The sequence below is a fragment of the Rhamphochromis longiceps genome, linkage group LG7 (assembly GCF_057381845.1).
Source record: "Rhamphochromis longiceps isolate RC_006_pf linkage group LG7, R_longiceps_female_GT1.1, whole genome shotgun sequence".
NCBI classification, from domain to species: domain Eukaryota; kingdom Metazoa; phylum Chordata; class Actinopteri; order Cichliformes; family Cichlidae; genus Rhamphochromis; species Rhamphochromis longiceps.
The window spans coordinates 71361950-71378929 of record NC_140563.1 but is presented as its reverse complement, the minus strand read 5'-3'; the positions used below and the strand labels follow the sequence as shown (position 1 = coordinate 71378929).

The following is a 16980-nucleotide window of genomic DNA, read 5'->3' as shown; positions in this document are numbered from 1 at the left end:
ATCATTAAACCAGTTTCATTCCTCACGCTGTTACTTTATTAAACTGATCTGATTTTAAAATGTTAATTTAATAAGGAAACTATAATCTTCTGTCTCACTAGCATCATATTCTTATGGGCAGAATATCTTTAGACTAATGAATAAAAAATATATTTTATTTTATATTCATGGATATAAATCTTCTATTTTGTAACGAGTAGAATAAGATTTTTATTTCAGTCTACACTCTGCAGCAGATAACATCCTTCTGTTATTTTTTTACAAGGTTCTTCGCTGTTATTTTGGGCTTTTATTGTGAAAAGCTGGGACAGGAAGAATCCATTTTTTCACATTATTATAACTAATCAACCTTCCTATATTGATCAAACAGCGGTGATCAAATAATCCTCAGCTGATATCTGTTTGAATCGCACGACTTCAGAGAGGGAAGTTTAAATTTTAGTCTTATTTTGGAAGCTTCAGCAGAGTTTTAATCTGGGTTTATCTCCTTCCAGAGGAATCTGGATTTACTCAGCTCCTCCTGTCAGATCCCTGTTCTCCACCAGTGCTGGGTCTAGAGCCAGATCCTTGTGGTTGCAGGACGTTGGCGTCTTTAGCGCAGTGTCAGTGGAGAAGAGGCGAAAACCTCCTTGGCCGTGATGAGCTGATGATACAGAAGGTAAAAGCTGTGACTGAGTTAGGACATGAATGCTGTTTGCGTCCTCTGAAGGAAAGGAGCTTCAGTGCTTCCTTTCCAGTATTTAAGTCTGAAATCATTAGCCGTTTCCGGCCCGGGTCCAAACTTCGCTTCAAGTCCCAAAGTCGAAGAAACACTGCGGCACCACTGAGACTTACAAACTGTCTAAATCAGGGGTCGGCAACCTTTCTGATGACTAGTGCCATTTAAAATTTCCTCAGAAGTCAGTGTGCTGTATGATTGCATTAGCAATCAATTTAATAACAACGCTCTATATTAACAGTTACACACTGTATAGAATAACTTTATAGATTATTTGTTGGCAGATGTTGGCAGCTATCAGCACCATGCAGGACAGACGAGCTCTACAGAGGGTTGTGCGGTCAGCTGAGCGCACCATCCGCTCCGAGCTCCCTGACCTGCACTCAATCTACAGCAGGCGGTGCTGGACCAAGGCCAGGAAGATCGTGAAGGACCTCAGCCATCCCAACAACAGACTGTTCTCTCTGCTGAGGTCAGGAAAGCGATTCCGCTCCCTGAAGACCAACACAGAGAGACTGAGGAGGAGCTTCTTCCCGCAGGCGATACGGTCTCTCAATCACACCACCACACAGTCCTGACCCACACATATGGTTCTTACACACACACTGGACTTTCTGGACTTTGGTTTCACTTCATCACTTAAATCACTTTAAGCATATTTGCACTGCACAAGACATAATGTGGATCGCACAACACTGGTCACTATATTCTTCATTTCCAGTTAATACTTGTACAGCTGCTGTTATTGTGTATATATTTATTTATATTTCTTCATACATTCTTATATAGTTCTATTGTGTATTTTGTTGTGCAGTTATTTCATTTTCAACTTTAATTTATATATTTTATTTTATTATTTCCCAGTTAAATTTACCCTTCATTCTAATTTGTGTTGTACAGTTATTTCATTTTTAACATTAATTTATATTTTATTCCTTCCTAGTTAAATTTACCCTTTTTAATTTTTCATATTTATTTCCTATCTTATTCATAGCCTTTTCCTTTTTTGTTTTCTTTAGGTCACGAGCAGTTGTCCAAGCATTTCACTGCATATCGTACTGTGTATGACTGTGTACGTGACAAATAAAATTTGAATTTGAATTTGAATTTGAATAGTTATCAGCTACTTTGACACAAAAAAAGACTTCTTATCCATAACAGCAAATGAACTGTACAACAGAAAATACAAATGCTATTTATGGTCTCCTCACAGCAATGATAAGAAAAATAAACTGGGCCAATATGGCATGTTTGGTAATACAGAGATACACATTTATGTCTTTTTTCATTGTAGCTGAAGTCCGGGACAAACTGTGTTCCTTCTCAGCTCAACACGAAACGCATAATATTTTCTCTGAATGCGGGGCGATTTCATTTTTACGGGACTGTTGGCAACTCTAATAACAAATCTTATAATAAAATAGTGATGGTAAATTTGATTATTTTTACTGAATCGAGTTTTAATGAGTCACTCACCAAAGTGAATCGGTTTTTGAGTCATTTGATTCACTGAGTCAGTCGACCAGAGAGTGCAAAAAATGTACATTTTCACTCAAACTTAATTTGTTTCTCTTTTCATGTAAATCCTACTGCTAAGATGAGTGATTCTAAAAGAAAACAACTATTTTACAGAGCAAAAAAGAGCAAAAACATTTCTAAAAATTAAGCAATTTCCTATCAAAATTGCTTAATAAACATTTATTTTGTTTATTTTTATTTTATTAGTATTTTCCTTAAATGTGTCAAATATATATTTTCTCATCTAAATGTCCACTGAGCTGTGAGCCAGGGGGCGGTAATGCGCCTTAACATTGGTTGCCAACCAAGAAGAAGAAGAAGCTGTGAGCCAGGAGGGAGGGGGTGAGTAGCTCAAATGTGCTGTTAGCATGTTAGCAGAGCGATGCTACTGTGAACCGAGGAGCTATTGTCTTGATGTGAGCTTCTACTCAGGGTTTTTTCTTCCAGTTCAGAGCAGAAATCATTTTGTTAAGAAACTGGATGTTGTGTTTTTCTCCACAATTTTAATTATAAGCTAATACATTGCTGCTAACAGCAACAGGGATGAGTCAGTGAGTCAGTTGGGCTTGTGAATCATGATTCATGAATCAGTAAAGTGATTCTCGAGTATTGAACGATTCATTCATGATTCGCACATCACTATAATAAAATAAAGTTCAAAATCAGTAATGTCATAGCACCACCCAGCTGTATAGAAACTCCGTCATGCTAGCTAGCACGCAGTACGAGTTATTGTAACTGACTGTAAAAAGTCAGCGCAACGAAAATAAACTCCACCTGAACTTGGTTTATATCTGACCCAGATAGACTGCAGGTCATAACTTCTTACCTGAAGTTCAGTTCACCTGACACGCAGACCGGCGGCTGCCTCGGGTCTCTCCTCCTGCCTCCCCTTTCTCTCATCCACCTGCTGGCCTCCACCACTTGCTAATGTTACTGAATCTGTGGAAGCACCGCCATAGCCACCACCAAACAACTGAGTTATTTTTACACACCAGCCAGCATCTGGCCAATCCACCACCTTTCATTGTTTATACCGTTACAAAAATAATAATAATAATAATAATAATTGGGCCACCGAGCAAATGCCTGGTATGCCGATGGCCAGTCCAGCTATGGTCGTGGCTTGCCAACCCTGGGCACGAAGCCTGGATCTGTAATAAAATGATCAGTGTGGCTGCTTTACCAGGTGTAGCAATTAAGTTTAACATCCAGGCATCCATTAAAAAGGAAAAGGATTTATGAAGTTTAACAGATTTAGAAGTTAGCAGGAAGTTAGCTCGCTAGTTTACACCTGAACATGATATAGCATGTTCTGACTGAGAGATTGATTATGATAGCAGAGCTATCAGAGTTACAAACTGCTTTCACCAGATAGCAACACAATTTCGATCCACTCCTCACGTGTTAACCTCTTCGACATGTCAATGGCTGTGAACAAAGAGAAACTTGTAAATAACTCATGAAAGAATAAAGTTACGTTGAAACCAAGCACACCATTGTTTTTCTTGTGACATTACCAATAAGTTTGATGTGTCACATGGCCCTCTTCCTATTGAAAAAACAAAAGTTGTATCCAAGATGGCCGACTTCTAAATGGTCACCATGGTCACCGCCCATCTTGAGGCGTTTGCCCCCTCACATATACTAATGTGCCACAAACAGGACTTTAGTATCACCAACCATTCCCATGTTATTACGCTGTATCCATATAAATGGCCTACCCTGTATAACAAGATACAAAGCATGTTAAAAACACAACAGACTTATTAAACGCAGAGTAGTTTGGACCCGGAAGCAGGATTTATCAGATCATCAGTTAAAGACCGGATAGGATCTCCTTTAGGAAGCACTGAAGCAGGAGAGGAGACGATTTCGTCCCATAATTCATAGTGAAAAACATCTTTTGTTTTAGAAGCTTTATGTTCTTTTTTTTCTTGCGCTCAGAGTTCAGTTGTACTGAAATAATCCTGCTCAGATTATCATAGAGTTTCTGGATGAATAATTAGAGAGCTGATAATTTTGTGTTGTGTGTTTAATAAGCTGCTCACATACAGACGAGCACAGGTACACTTACAGGTACAAGCACAGGTAAACTTACAGGTATGAGCACCTGTGACAGAGATATAAACAGGACAACAGAAACTCAACCAAGAAACTGGAGCCAATATTCCAGCAAATCAAACACATAGGAGATGATACAACCAATAATCTATAGATAATCTATACAGAAAGACATCACACAGCTGAACATAAATTAAAACAAATTAAAGTTATAAACATTTCTCTGTGACATACGAACACTGTAGAAAAATATATGGACATGTCTCTCTGAAGAGCTCAGCAATGGCTCAGCAGTCAGTACAATCGTTACGGTCAGGGTCAGCGTCTGTGGAAAGGACCAATAACCCATCAATAAGCCGTCAGTAACCTGTCAATAATCCTTCAATAATCTGTCAGTAACCTGTTAATAATCTGTCAATAAGCCATCAATAACCCATCAATAACCTGTCAATAATCGTCATAAAACGGCAACAACCTGTCAATAACCTATAAATAAGATGTCAATAACCCATCAATAATCTGTCACTAGCCTGTCAATAACTTCTCAATAAGCCGTCATTAACCTGTCAATAACCTGTCAATGAGCTGTCAATAGCCTGTCAGTAACCTGTCAATAACTTCTCTATAAGCCGTCAATAACCCATCTGTATCTTGTAAATAACCTGTCAATAACCCATCAATAATCTGTCATTAACCTGTCAATAACGGCTCAATAAGCCGTCAATAACTTCTCAATAACCCATAAATAACCCGTCAATAACCCATCAATAACCTGTCATTAACCTGTCAATAACCTGATGTTAATCTGAGGCTCCATGTCTGTTAAATGGTAAACAGACTGGTTATAGTGCTTTTGTTCTCTGTCTGAGCACTCAAAGCGCTTTACACAGCTAATTCATTCACCCAATCACACCCATTCACACAGGCACTTCTTCTAAGTTTAAGTGCTGAGTATCTAACATTCACACACATTCACACTCCGATGGATGCATCGGAGAGCAACTTGGGGTTAGTATCTTGCCCAAGGATATTTGGCATGCAGACTGGAGCAGCCTGGGATTGAACCACCGACCTTCTGGTAAGTGGCTGATCTGCTCTGCCACCTGAGCTACAGCCACCCCGTAAAAAGGACCAATAATCTGTCAATAATGTGTTCATAATCTGAGGGTGGTAATCTGATATGTAGGATCAATAATATGAAGGTTATCAATGACTCACCGCCTCACATCCTGTACATTCCCTCCTGCTCGCTGCGTAGCTTCCTGGCTCTGAGAACGTCTCTGACACACTGATGCAGGTATGCATACTGCACCTGTGGAGAGGTGGCAGGTGAGTCACACCTGAGCTCAGATTACAAAATATCATTTTCAGTCTGACAGCAGAGATTATGGGATTATTACAGGAGTCTATCATTTCAGCCTGGGGGATTATTTTAGTCACCTGTGACTGAGTGCCTTCAGGTGTTTGTCAGGACCAGTTTTAGAAACACAGATTAGCCAGTCAGGACAAACTGAAAAAAACCCGTCTTGTAAACAGGAGATCTTGGGTTCCGTTGATATATTTAATATTTACATTTGCTCAGCTCAGGAAAGCTCTCAGAGGACATCTCTGGACCATCTCATAGCATCAGACATGAAAACAAATTGAAGTATGTAAATAATAAGTCTGAACTCATTCAGGTTCTCAGCAGCAGTTTCAGTGCTGAAATCCCAAATGTGAAATTTCAGTCATCATACCAGATTAAACAATTTTCAAACTACAAATATGGCTGACACACAGAAAAGGAAGAGTCGATTAAAAGTGCAGAGATAGATGCCACATAACGGCATACAAACGTTTGCCCCCATGAAGCATTGGTCCTACCTCAGTCTGCACCATGTGGGATCGATGGAGTCGCAGGTCAAACACGGCGCTGTAGATATCCACCGTGTCTTTGGCGTCCAGTTGCTGCAGCACTCGATCCAGGACAATGAAAGTCCCCGTCCGGCCCACACCGGCGCTGACAAAAAGACCAAAGTCCAGTCAAAAAACACGTCGTATACTGACCACAGCTAATGAGCAGGATGGTCCACATTAGTCCACAAACACAAATTAGCGTGTTATACTGGTGAAAAACATAAGGGTTCTCAGACTATGAGGTTTCTGTTGGTTTAGCTATAATTACTTCTCATCTGACCATGTGATGCTTCACACAGTTTGAGATTCTAGGAATTCAGTGGTTCGTCACTCTGAAGAGGCTGATATTTTAAGGGCACAATGAGGTACCTGCAGTGGACTACAGTGGCTCCAGATCCCGAAGTCCTGTTGACGTAGTCTCGGACAGTACGGACAAACTGGATGAGGGACTGAGTGGTCTCTGGGACACCGTGGTCCGGCCACACCGTGTAGTGAAACTGACGAACCAGGCGGCTGAAGCCGAGCTGCTCCTCCTGCAACGCACAGTCACATTAAACTGAGGTGGGATCGTTTTCTTGTTTCTCAAGAATAAAACGAAACAAGCGTTCGAGCCGTCTTTCGCACTCAAACCGGTTCTGTAACAAAGATGACAGCTGTCAGTGAAACGTACGCTGTAGATGTTAAACTCTCTGATCGTCCACTCAGGTAGAACCGATTCTGACAGCATCTGGACGATCAGGTCTCCGTAGTACAGAGGATCCTGATCGAATGGCCAGTAGTGATCACATTTCACCTGGATGGAGGAAGAGGAGGAAAACCTCACTGTTTCAGGCTGATGAGTTTGTGAAGATGGTTTCTGTAATCATTGCCTCTGTGCTACCCACCCTTCCTTTCTCCACACACTGAGTGACCATCACCACATTGTGGACATTCTGCTCCCAAACCATCTTCCAGAAGTCGTCTTTAGTTCCAGGCAGAGGACCCTGTGTGGCGATGTACTCCCGCCGGAAGCTGTTACCCTGAAAACAGAGAGCGTGAACCCCCCGAAATTCGGACAACCCCTGTGACTGACTCATAGGAGTCTATGAGAAAATGATGCTACTGCTCACACGCTCTCTAACCTCGGTAAACACTTTATCGTCTTTGTCTCAGGTTTCAGAGACCAGCTTCATCATCTCGTCTTCACCCATCCTGCTCTTAACTTCTAAATGAGTCTTTATCGAGATCAGTCTTTGCAATGGACTTCTTCACATCCAACCAAAATTAAACCCTGTCCTAACTAAGCCAGGTGTGTTTGTGTTGCAATCATTGTATGGTCACCAAAAAACACCGACTGGCAAGCTGCGAAATGAAGTAACGATGAAGGAGAAGCTATTAGGTGGCCCTACTCACCTGAGTAAAAACTAAGATGCACTGCATGTTTTTATGTTTTCACTCTTTACTGCTCTTTGAAGGAGTCTCCAGTGTGGTGCATGTCAAGTCTGTACTGACTTACTGGGATGTAACTGGCATTGATGTAGTCAGAGCAGGGGTCGTCATCAACGTAGGACAGCTTGACCCTCGTCGAGTCGTCTGAATACGAGAAAGGCAGTTAGACCCAGACCTTCTACAACCCGGTGATCTCTTATTGTGTCTGTGGGCTCTTGACTCACAGGGCAGGATGTTATTGTATCGGTTCTTTCCCCGGTTCTCCGGCAGCAGAGCCGAGTCCAGAGGCTGGTTACGACCGACGTCCTTCAGATCCTGATAGGGAGAAAATAAAAGCGATTCACAACACAAACAAAGGCCCACTCTGAACACTCTTAAACGTCAAAATAGTGAAAACAGACAGGATAAACCCTGGATCTAACATCCTTCACAATCCTCAATGTTGCCACAAGTTTTTTATTCTTGGGGGATGTGATATGCTGAAGCTGGGGTCTTTCAAAGAGGAACAAATTAGTTTTATTGATTGCTGACCTCATACTCCTCTGACATCAGGTAGTTGGAGTCAGCCTGTAGTTTGCTGTAGTGAGACTCAAAGTTCACAATCTTAATGGGACTGCAGGAGAAAAGAAAACATTTAAAACCAGAAAAATTCACAAAAGGTCAAAGATGAACCTGAAGCAGTGTGAACGGGATTACAGACCTGGAGATTCGACGGCTGCTGAGGAGCAAAAGGCAGGGAGAGAGAGAGAGAGACCTCAGAGTTTAAACCTAATGATGCATTTTCATCTGTACACACATGCAGTACTACATGCAGTACTACATGCAGTACTACATGCAGTACTACATGCATTAATCAGAACCTCCTCTGAAAGAAAAAACAAGCTGTCACAATGCAATCACATGTCTGCAGAAACAAAGGCAAAAAGTACTCTGACTGTAGTATCAGTTCAGTTCTGATGCTGCCTGTGATACCTTCAGCAGGTAAGGGAGCTGAAGGTGCTGCAGCACCCCCTGGTGGATTTTAGAGGACATGCATGTCCATCAGTGTATCATGCAGGTAAGGGAATTCCAGAAAGCTGATTCTGTTTATTCGGACATCTTCAGTGGGAGACACGTTTCATCATCGTCCAGGTGACTTCTTCAATCTCAGCTGACTGCAGGTTTCAACCTTATGAACAGGACATTTGCACAGTGACTGAAACTATCGTCCTTCCAAAAGACCTGTGGAGACCATCTCTGAATCGAGGAGGGGGCCTAAGGGTCACCATCTTACAATGCTGTGAGACTCATGGCCATCGATCAATGATCACAGATCGGTGATCGTGACATTTTCCATATTAATGATCATAAACTGACCTCACAGCCCATTGGTCACCAGTGGTGCTAGACTCAGTCATTGTGCAGGTGCTTATAAGGTTGATACCTGCAGTCAGCTGGGACTAAAGAAGTCACCTGATGATAATGAAACATTTCTCCCACTGAAGACGTCCAGATGAACAGGATCAACTTTCTGGGTAAAAAACTCTAATGATTTTATTTCATATCAACGGTGGTGAGAGTTTGCACTCTTACTGTTTCATTTCAAATGTGTTGTATAGAGTGTTATGAAAGGTGAGTCACTGTGCAAACATCCCTGAACATTATTGATTATTGATTACTTACCCTCTGACACCCAGCTGGTTCCCCGCTGCTGCTCTCTCTCTCCTCATATTTATCCTGACCTCCAGCCTCTCTTCCTCACTGGTGGAAACACAGCAGCACCGTTTAACCTAAACAAAGATAAGCAGGTGTACCTTACAGACAGGTGCATCCTCTGATACTCACACTTTGCGAGTTCTGTGCCTGCAGACAAACAGAGCAGTGATTCCCACAATCACAGCAGCGAGGAAGAGTCCAGCACTTACACCTTCGATGACACCGCTCAGAGGCTCTGCAGGAGGAAACACAACTGTGATACTTTTCTGAATTTTTCACCTGCACCTGCTCGTCCCAGCTTGACCTCGGGTGTATTTTAATCGAGCTAAGGTTTGTTCTCACCAGCCTCAGTGATGATGGGCTGCGATAGGCAGGTGTCAGAGAACAGTGGAGACAAGACACTCAAGTCCTTTGCATCATCATCAAACAGCTGAGTGAAAGCTCGGACGCTGATCCTGGAGACAAACACAGATGCCCCTAAGGTTATTCACGCAACGCCTGACCTTAGAGATAACGCTGGAGCAAAAAGTCTACAGGGCTGAAAGTTTCAGAGATGATGAGCTGGTTCTAACAAACCATTAAGGCTCCAGGTTTCTGGTCAGTCTACCGCCCTGGAGTGCTGCAGTTTGGAGGAAGTGGACACGGAGTCAAGTACCTGACATTCATGCAGAGGATTTTTCAGTACCTGTAGGCAGTCTTTGGCTTCAGGGGTCCATCACAGAAGTGGTTCAGCTCTCCACTAGACTCTGGGTCCTGGTCTGAGCCTCTGGCATCACAGGTGCCCCCTAGCAAGTCCATCCCAGTCCCCAAGCTGATGTTAAAGCTCTGGGTGGTGCTGTCAGGGCTCTCGGTGCATCGGCTGGGGAAATAGCTGGTCTGGTAGGACCTGATGGAGCTGTTGGAGCTGTAGTCCAGGTAGGAGGGCAGTGGGTGCTTCTGCTCCAGCTGCATTAGGCTAACATCTTCAAAAACAAACCAGAAGATTCAGGATTAGATTATTGCATCCTATTATCTGTCCATCCATTATTGTTTCCGTTATCCATCTATTCATTTGTGTATTATTAATGTCAACATGCACTCATTATTATTTCATCATCATCCATAATTCCATAATCCATCCCATTATCCATTATTTATCCCAAAAGAAGAGGTATGAGGGAATGGTAAAAAAAATGACAGAACACACAATTTAAGGCCGATACCACCAAGTGAAGTCAGGTGACCAGAACAACAGGAAGGAGATCCAAGAGGAGTTACTACAGATTCTTTTTAGGAGGATCATCCAATTAGAAGAATTCCAGTAAACTGGCCTTATGTGGATGCTGCTCACCTTCAGACTCAGTCACCACTACAGTGAAGTACTTAACAGCTCCATTAACGTCACTGAACCAGCTGCAGTTAAACTGGAAGGAGATGGAGGACTTGGTGACCACAGCAGACTGCTCACTGACCCGGGTACCGGAGGGGGGCACAGGAGGACCTTCAAGAGTCAACAGGAGGACAGCATGTTAAACACCCTCCGTCATGCTGAGGACATGTTAACTTCCACTCGCTCTTACGGTCAAGCATGGTGACCACGTTGTCCTGAGCCTCGTCGCTGGGCTTCCCACCAGACATGACCTTCACAGAGACTGTGTAGTGTTTGTGAGGCTCCAGCTCAGTGATGATGTAGCTGTTGGAGTCCTGCTCAGCGAGTCTGGAGTACATCAGTGTGTGGGAATCCTTGTGGAGACACTCGATGGTGTAGGAGTCATAATCAGTGTCCGGGGTTACCCAGGAGCAGGAGATGGAGGTGGAACTCTGAGGGCGACAGTGGAGGCTGTGGACTCTCTCTGGCTCTGTAGACGAAAGTAATGGAGTGAAACCACATGACAATTCACATCAGAATTGACATAAAGTGCTGCCACCTACTGGTGCGGATGCTTTTGCGGATAGGTGTGCTATAGGTAGGTGTGGCCCCAGGCTCTGTGGTCCCACTGACGGTGCGGAGGCTGAAGTTGTAGAGCCGTCCAGGGAACATCCCCCTCAGGATGCGGTTGCTAGACGTCCGGGTGTGGTACGGATTGATGATGGACAGCCGGTCCCGAGGAGTCCACTGCAGGTCAAAGTCATCATAGTCGGAGTCCACAGGGCCGCTCCATGTGATCTCCAGGGAGGTGTTGGTCACCCCCCTGAACAAGATGGAGGCAGGTGGTCTGGGAGCTGAGGAGGGACAGGATTTGTTGCTGATCAGAAACTATTCCGATTTGTGTGTCTCTGCTTAAAATTAGGATTTCTTCTGTTCTGCTCCTCGTGTTTCTAGACTTTATGTTTTAAATTGTCTCTTGTTACTTTATGTTGCGACTGTGTGCTGCACTGATAAAACTGGAAAAATGCCTTTTGCTAAACCACTGAAACTGCTGACTGAATATCAAGGAATACTGAGGTGATCTGAGCTCTAACAGAAGCTGCATCTTACCCGTCCGGCCCAGGGTGCTCGCCCTGTTGCTGAGCCCGCCGCTCTGGCTCAGCACCTCAGCTCGATACAGGCGACCCGCTACAAGGCCTGAGAAGATGAACCCTGTGGCCTCTGAGCCCAGCTGATGCATGGCCTGCTGAGAACCGTTGGGGTTGTAGAGATACAGCTGGTATCCACTTAGATCACCTCCACCATGCTCCCAGTTTACCCAAAGACTGTCAGACTGGTTTCCACTCTTAGCTTTCAGGAACGCTGCAGCTGACGGGACTGAAGAGAAACACGATCACTGATACAATCTGCAAGTCCACTCTTCGGGTACAGAAGGCATAATATCCTTTACATTTTATTTCCAGTCAAGGACCGTGTACTCTGGAGGACCAGCTGGTCTCACCTGTTCTGGTGTAGATGGAGGTCTGGTTGGTCTGGTCTCCACTGTGGATCTGGATCAACATCTTGTAAGGAGCACCAGGTCTGAGGCCCTGAAAAGTACACTGCTGACTGTTGGACTGGACGCGCTTTTTCTCGTGCAGCTGGTCATTACGATCATACAGAAAAACTTCATACAGCTGAAAGTCTCCCTCTGGTGGCGACCAGTGGAAGGACAGGCTGGTGGTGGTGTTTGCAGTGACGGCCAGATTGGTGACCACCGCTGGGTCTACAGGAGAAGGGACGAGGGAAGCTTTTAACTTTCACTAAATTTCATCAATCATACTGTGTACTTGAGGAGAGAAATCAAGAGTTTCTCACACATCACTGTAAATCGATTTTAGGTCAAACCACCAGAACCTGGTGAGTTATTCATCTTCTTTCTCAGTATTGTTCCAACTAAATAGTCTAAGGCAGCGGTCTCCAACCTTTTTTGCGCCACGGACCGGTTTATGCCCGACAATATTTTCACGGACCGGCCTTTAAGGTGTCGCGGATAAATACAACAAAATAAAACTAGTACTGGTACCGAAAAAAAGAAGATTTATTCATAACACACGTGAAAAGACCCAGGAAAGGCGAGTAAACGATAAAAACGATAACAAAATAACACTGAAAACCGATAAAAACCCTGAAAACCAAACATTTCACACCTGAGCCTCAACTCTCGCGGCCCAGTACCAAACGACTCATGGACCGGTACCGGTCCGAGGCCCGGGGGTTGGGGACCGCTGGTCTAAGGGGCTTGGAAAGAAAAGCGTCTGGACGTCTTTAAGTTGCTTGAAGACGTTTCACTTCTTATCCGAGAAGCTTCTTCAGTTCTAGAGTCAAATGGTGGAGAGTCCCAGATATAAACCCTGTGGGAGTACCCCCCCCCCCCCCCCACCCCCAAAGGGGGACAAAGGACCCCCTGATGATCCTCTACCTGATCACATGAGCCAAGGTGTGAAAACGGGTGTGGGTCACAATCAGCCAGGGTTTCGGGTGAGCTCATTGTGAAACCTGACCCCAACCCTGGTTTCCTGAGGTCAGATGGCCCAGGATGTGAGTGGGCGTTAAGGCGTCTGGGAAGGATCTCAAAACTGGATTATAGATGGCAGACAGTTTGTGTTGTAAACCACCGCCTCTGTTCAAAGATGGTCGCTCACAGCGGACATAAATGGCTTCTTTTACTCCTCTTTGAAACCATCTGTCCTCTCTGTCAATGTGAACATTGGCATCCCCTGTGGAGGTGGCTCTTCTATGTTGTGCCATGCGCTTGTGAAGTGGCTGTTTGGTCTCTCCAATGTAGAGGTCTGAGCATCCCTCGCTACACTGTACAGCATACACCACATTGTTAAGTTTGTGTTTTGGAGTTTTGTCAACTAAATACTTTCTCAAAATATTCTGACTTGTCTATAAAATGTACAGTGGGATGCAAAAGTTTGGGCAACCTTGTTAATAGTCATTATTTTCCTGTATAAATTGTTGGTTGGTACAATAAAAAACATCAGTTAAATATATATAGGAGACACACACAGTGATATTTGAGAAGTGAAATGAAGTTTATTGGATTCACAGAAAGTGTGCAATAGTTGTTTAAACAAAATCAGGCAGGTGCATAAATTTGGGCACCGTTGGCATTTTATTGATTCCAAAACCTGTAGAACTAATTATTGGAACTCAAATTGGCTCGGTAAGCTCAGTGACCCCTGACCTACATACACAGGTGAATCCAATAATGAGAAAGAGTATTTAAGGGGGTCAATTGTAAGTTTCCCTCCTCTTTTAATATTCTCTGAGTAGCAACACTGGGGTCTCAAAACAACTCACAGATGACCTGAAGACAAAGATTGTTCACCATCATGGTTTAGGGGAAGGGCACAGAAAGCTGTCTCAGAGATGTAAGCCGTCTGTTCCCACAGTTAGGAACATATCGAGACAATGGAAGACCACAGGCTCAGTTCAAGTTAAGGCTCGAAGTGACAGACCAAGAAACATCTCGGATAGACAGAAGCGACGGTGAGAACAGTCAGAGTCGACCCACAGACCTGCACCAAAGACCTCCAACATCATGTTGCAGCAGATGGAGTCGCTGTGCATCGTTCAAACACTTGGCGCACTTTACACAAGGAGATGCTGCATGTGAGAGTGATGCAGAGGAAGCCTTTTCTCCACCCACAGCACAAACAGAGCCGCTAAAGCACATTTGGACAAACCAGCTTCATTCTGGAATAAGGTACTGTGGACTGATGAAACTAAAACTGAGTTATTTGGGGATAACAAGGGGCGTTATGCATGGAGGGAAAAGAACACAGCAAGAAAAACACCTGCTGCCTCCAGTAAAATATGGTGGTATGCTGTGGGGATTCCACTCAGTATCAGCAGATTCTGGAGACCAATGTCCACGAATCAGTGACAAAGCTGAAGCTGCGCCGGGGCTGGATCTTTCAACCACCCGAGACACTGCTCAAAATCCACTAAAGCATTCATGCAGAGGAACAAGTACAACGTCCTGGAACGTTCATCTCAGCCCAGACCTGAATATTATTGAAAACCTGTGCTGTGAGTTAAAGAGAGCTGTCCATGCTCGGAAGCCATCAAACCTGAATGAACGAGAGATGTTTTGTAAAGAGGAATGGTCCAAAATACCTTCAACCACAATCCAGACTCTCACTGGAACCTACAGGAAGTGTTTAGAGGCTGGAATTTCTGCAAAAGGCGGATCTACTAAATATTGATTTCATTTCTTTTTTTGTAGATTCCAAATTTATGCACCTGCCTGATTTTGTTTAAACAATTATTGCACACTTTCTGTAAATCCAATAAACTTAATTTCACTTCTCAAATATCACTGTGTGTATCTCCTATGTGATATATTTAACTGACACTTTTTATTGTAACAACCAACGATTTATACAGGAAAATAATGACTATTAACAAGGCTGCCCAAACTTTTGCATCCCACTGTATAAAACATCAGGTTTTCCTCCATCACATTCAAAGTGAGAAACAGGAAGTCTTACTTGTCCGAGCCTCAGTGCTGACCCCAACACTGTGGACCCCGCCGCTGGTGGTCTGGACCACCACTCGATACTTCTTTCCTGGTGTGAGGCCGTCAAACTGCTGCCAGGTGTGTCCAAAGGGCTGAGAGACGTTTCTCACCATGCTGCCTCTGTCGTCCAGAACTTGGAGGACATATCCATCAGCCACACCCAGAGCCTCCTGCCAGCTCACCTGGATACTACAGGTGGTGTGGTGGGAGTCCACCTGGAGCCCTGTCACTGCAGAGGGGACTGAGGAACACAGGGATGATGCAGAGCGCAGTAAGGACCAGCTAATCTGTACGACAGCATGGTGTATATTCACTGTACAGAGGTGTGTCCTCTAACCTGTGCGCCCTGTGACCGTGTTGTTGTTCACCAGGTCTCCACTCACAGACTGAACCATGATGGTGTACACCTGGCCGGGCTGCAGGGAGCCGAACGTCACCTCGTTCTGGTGCTTGAGGACGCTTCGGGTACTTAACTTTCGGCTTTCTCTGTACAGAAACACGGAGAATCCGTCTACATCGCCCGGACCAGGAGTCCAGCTCACCATCAGACTGCTGCTGTCTCCACTGTTGCTAACGTGGATGTTCTTCACTTTACTGGGAACTGAAAGATGACAAAGAGCTTTTGATCTACAGCATTTTTGCTCTTTACGTCAAGGTTTAATGATGATGGTAATAATGGTGGTAATAAGTCTTAGTGGTAATCTGGTTAATTGTAGCTACCTGCTGCTGCTGATTTAGATGTAGAGATACTGTTCCCAGAGCAACTGCTGAGAAACTGCAGCGCCACCAGGAGGCATTTAACTTCCCTGATATGTTGTGTACGTGAGTCTAAGGAGCTTGGAAAGAAAAGCGAGGGTCGTGGACCCCCTCCTCTGCCTAACCTCATGAGCCAACATGTGAAAACGGGTGTGGATTTGGGGTGAACCCATTGTGAGACCTTGCCCCACCCTATCATGTGATCAAATGACCCAAGGTGTGAGTCACCCACATCATGACCCTCTTAGGGACACTCACAATAGGGCTTAAAAATCTGGGACTCTCTTAGAATTGGAGAAGCTTCTCAGATGAAACAATTCCCAACGCTTTTCTTTCCAAGCTCCTTAGACTGACCTGGCTGACTGAAAAACTTCACAAACATCTTCACAGACATTGTCCACCTGACAACAAAGTGCAGGACTCTACAAATAAGCCATAACAGATTTTCAGGATGTTTTGTAAACTGTAAATTACCAAGATTTTCCTTTTTGAACATGGAGTGCTGGATTATGTGGTGTGATGTTTAGAGGCAGCAGACCTCTGTGACCTCTGACCTGTGCGACCCTCTATGTACCGGGCCTTCTGATTGGTGCCGCTGTACGTGGAAACTATGATCTTGTAAAGCCGCCCAGGTGTGAGTGATGACAGGACGCAATCCCTCACACCGCTGCCCAGAGTGATGGGAGGAAACACCTTCATGTCGCTGAACAGCAGCTGCACTTCGTAGTGATCCACGTCACCCGGAGCTGCCATCCACGTCACCCGCAGGTCCTCGGTGCCCCGCCTAGCCAGAGTCAGGGAACGCACTGCCGCCGGGACTGAAGGATGGACATGACATGACCCACAGTTAGTCTCCAGGAGCCTCAGAGAGCAGATTTGCTTTGTTTTGAATTTGAAATGAACAAGGACGTTGCTGCTGTTTAAGCATATCAAAACTCCTGCAGAGATACTGAGAGACAAGAACATCTGCTGATAAATGGCTGTATT

General features: G+C 44.3%; 1 protein-coding gene across 1 annotated transcript in view; it reads right to left on the bottom strand.

Annotated features, from left to right (window-relative positions):
• Positions 1-4256: 4256 nt before the first annotated feature.
• ptprbl (protein tyrosine phosphatase receptor type B, like) overlaps positions 4257-16980 on the bottom strand; it is a 29329-nt gene continuing 16605 nt past the window's right edge. Inside the window, exons 12-33 of the mRNA XM_085415145.1 lie at positions 16548-16811; positions 15575-15838; positions 15209-15478; positions 12169-12432; positions 11778-12044; positions 11231-11521; positions 10879-11157; positions 10650-10799; positions 10005-10281; positions 9662-9774; positions 9449-9554; positions 9287-9364; positions 8325-8342; positions 8156-8237; positions 7849-7939; positions 7692-7768; positions 7081-7215; positions 6867-6989; positions 6566-6729; positions 6164-6299; positions 5519-5612; positions 4257-4625 (exon numbers count right to left, since the gene is read on the bottom strand). Of these exons, the coding sequence (XP_085271271.1) occupies positions 5523-5612; positions 6164-6299; positions 6566-6729; positions 6867-6989; positions 7081-7215; positions 7692-7768; positions 7849-7939; positions 8156-8237; positions 8325-8342; positions 9287-9364; positions 9449-9554; positions 9662-9774; positions 10005-10281; positions 10650-10799; positions 10879-11157; positions 11231-11521; positions 11778-12044; positions 12169-12432; positions 15209-15478; positions 15575-15838; positions 16548-16811 (3539 nt within the window). The 3' untranslated portion in view covers positions 4257-4625; positions 5519-5522. The remainder of the gene's footprint in view (positions 4626-5518; positions 5613-6163; positions 6300-6565; positions 6730-6866; positions 6990-7080; positions 7216-7691; positions 7769-7848; positions 7940-8155; positions 8238-8324; positions 8343-9286; positions 9365-9448; positions 9555-9661; positions 9775-10004; positions 10282-10649; positions 10800-10878; positions 11158-11230; positions 11522-11777; positions 12045-12168; positions 12433-15208; positions 15479-15574; positions 15839-16547; positions 16812-16980) is intronic.